The sequence below is a fragment of the Hylaeus volcanicus genome, chromosome 4 (genome assembly GCF_026283585.1).
Source record: "Hylaeus volcanicus isolate JK05 chromosome 4, UHH_iyHylVolc1.0_haploid, whole genome shotgun sequence".
Taxonomy (NCBI): Eukaryota; Metazoa; Arthropoda; class Insecta; order Hymenoptera; family Colletidae; genus Hylaeus; species Hylaeus volcanicus.
In genome coordinates, this window is record NC_071979.1 from 4484569 (window position 1) to 4487225 (window position 2657).

The 2657-nt window shown below is 39.6% G+C and overlaps 1 protein-coding gene across 2 annotated transcripts in view; it reads left to right on the forward strand.

Moving 5' to 3' along the window:
• The window catches only part of LOC128875780 (cadherin-87A), a 275980-nt gene that overhangs the window by 245880 nt on the left and 27443 nt on the right, over nt 1-2657 (forward strand). For both annotated transcript variants that reach the window (XM_054121658.1, XM_054121659.1), the window contains exon 4: nt 602-819. In XM_054121658.1, coding sequence (XP_053977633.1) covers nt 602-819 — 218 coding nt within the window. The remainder of the gene's footprint in view (nt 1-601; nt 820-2657) is intronic.

The window sequence follows — 2657 nt, forward strand, 5'->3', positions numbered from 1 at the left end:
TTTTACTTTGAACTTACAATCTAAATATATTATATTTTACATATATATTGGATTGTCCAGAAAGTTCGTGTCAATTTTTAAGAAAAATTCAAAGGTATATTTGAATTTATAATATATATATTTATTGAATTATGTAAGTACCATTTTGTTCCACAATTTTTCCACCTTTTAAGGGATGTTCACATGCTATTTGTTTATATATTTTATTTGTTATATATATATATATTCAAATATACCTTTGAATTTCTCTTAAAAATTGGCACCAACTTTCTGGACAACCCAAGACTTACAGGAACTTCGAATGCATTTGTGCCGTAGTATTTTAAACATCGTTTTAGCTCGAAATCGTTAAAATGTTGATCAATGTAACGACAGTTTCTTTCCATTGTTTATATTCAGATTGGTCACTCTAATAAGTATGTACGTCTTCGAATTAAATCGGGTAACGAAGGTTTTGCAGCGTTAAGACCCTTTGCGTCCTAAGTAAAGAGAGGGTCCGCGTTAGGGATCATTTCATCTTTGTCCCGTGTGTTCGATGTATATGTATGTTTAAGTTCCCGACGAACTTCGGAAAATAAAAATGGTTTGTCTGTTGTTTCAGGCGCCAACAATGTAAACGAGCCACCTATTCTGGAGGCCAGTGGATACCCTGCGGGCTTGCCGCTTCTAGAATCAACCAAAGTCGGTACGGAAGTGTTCGTCCTCAAGGGGCACGATCCCGAAGGATCACCAGTGAAATATGGTATACAACTCACGGACCATTTCGTTGTGAATCCACGCACTGGCGTCATCACGTTGGCGAAACCACTCAATCGCGAGGTAAGCTCTTCTTTCAAATGTTATTCACGCATCCCTATTACCAGGAAACTGTTCCGTTACTAACAATTTTAACACGTTAAGCGCCACACCGATTTTTCAGGAAGTCAATGTTTCTTATCCCAGTAGAAGTTTACTTTTAGATTGAGATGCCTATAGAATGCGGGAGAGAATGTCGGCGCGAACCAATTTGGTTGAATTAAATCAATTCCGATTGGTCCGGAAATTCGTGTGTGGTTTTCTATAAAATGCTTCTGTGAGATTAAATGTCCCATGTTTGCGACTCCTCGAGACGGTTTTATGACCCCAACAGTACATAACTTCTTCAGAGACTATTTTTCTTCACGTTTTTATTAAATCTCTAATCGGATGCCTATTGGACACGTTACGCGCCAAGTCTGTTTTATTTTCTTTACCGTTCGGCCCGCTAGATAAAAATGGATTCTATATCATGTTGCACACTGTCAGTCACCGGTGGCTGACGCGGCCTAAACGGAAAGTCCAGTGTCAGCCACCGATGGCTGACACGGCGCTCAAAGTGTTAATCATTTGCACTTGAAAGCCGACGTGTTTTGTTCGTGCTCTAAACATTTAAAATATTCAGACACGGTTGATGTAATTTTTTATCATATTATGGCGACCAATAAATTCGAATTTTAACGCACGAATAAACAGCGATCTTTCTTAGACAAGGAAATGTATGAATCCTGTTGTAGGGATCTAATGACTTCGAAACGTATTACAGTTTGACAACGAATTATTTATTTTCTGACTTTTATAACTGTCTCGACCGAACTGAACTCCGAATTATTATAAATAACGAATCACACCGCGTTTCCACGCAACCATTGCATGCACGGATACACTCAAACACTTATCCTCATATTATATATCACGCTCCTACACTGTATAACAAATTGTCTATTTTGGTCTACGATCTTTTCCTATTTTAAAAATTCACAAGTCCTTGTTTGTAGAAGTCCTTATCAAGTTTGGAATTTCGTTTCCAAGTTAGGATGCGTCGTTTCGCGTAACAACGCATAAAGCAAAACGAACAAGCGAAATACCGTTGCGATGCCTCGCCGTCAGAGTTCGAAATTTGCATATACTTGACGTGGAAGCGCGGAACCCTGAAGAGAATGCGGCGATTCCATTAACCGTGCCACTTGTCATCGGCCATGACGACGCGGAATTCTTGCATAGGGAGAGACGTTAAACGGTAGGTTGGCCACGTAATTAAGTTCGGAGCACGGTGCTCTATCGGAGAACACTACTTTTAAGCGCGAAATGCGACGCCATCAAAGGGTCGTCGGATGAGCGGCCTAATGCAGCCCGGCTATTACGCACATTGCTGAATTAATGCGAGTACGCACAATGCGGAGAGAATGTCGGCGCGAACCAATTTGGTTGGATTAAATCAATGCCGATTGGTCCGGATGGATGAACGAGGTGAAATTCGTATGTGGTGTTCTATAAAATGCCTCTATGCAATTAAATTTCCCATGTTTGCGACTCCTCGAGACGGTTTTATGACCCCAACGGTACATAACTTCTTCAGAGACGATTTTTCTTCGCGCTTTTCTTATATCTCTAACTGGATATCGGAAATAATATCAGTGCAGCCAAACCATAAAATGTTCACTCCTCTTGTTGAGGGATTGTGTAGTGAATAAGTTATTATCAAGTTTTTGTTCTTTTTATTATGGACAGTAATTATAATTATGCAAAATTGTACGTCCACATATGTGGCCAAGGGTATGAAGAAGTTAATGTTCAATACAGAAGGATGAGTCTAGAATGTATGATCTGACGATACACCATGAATGTTAACGTACAGTCAG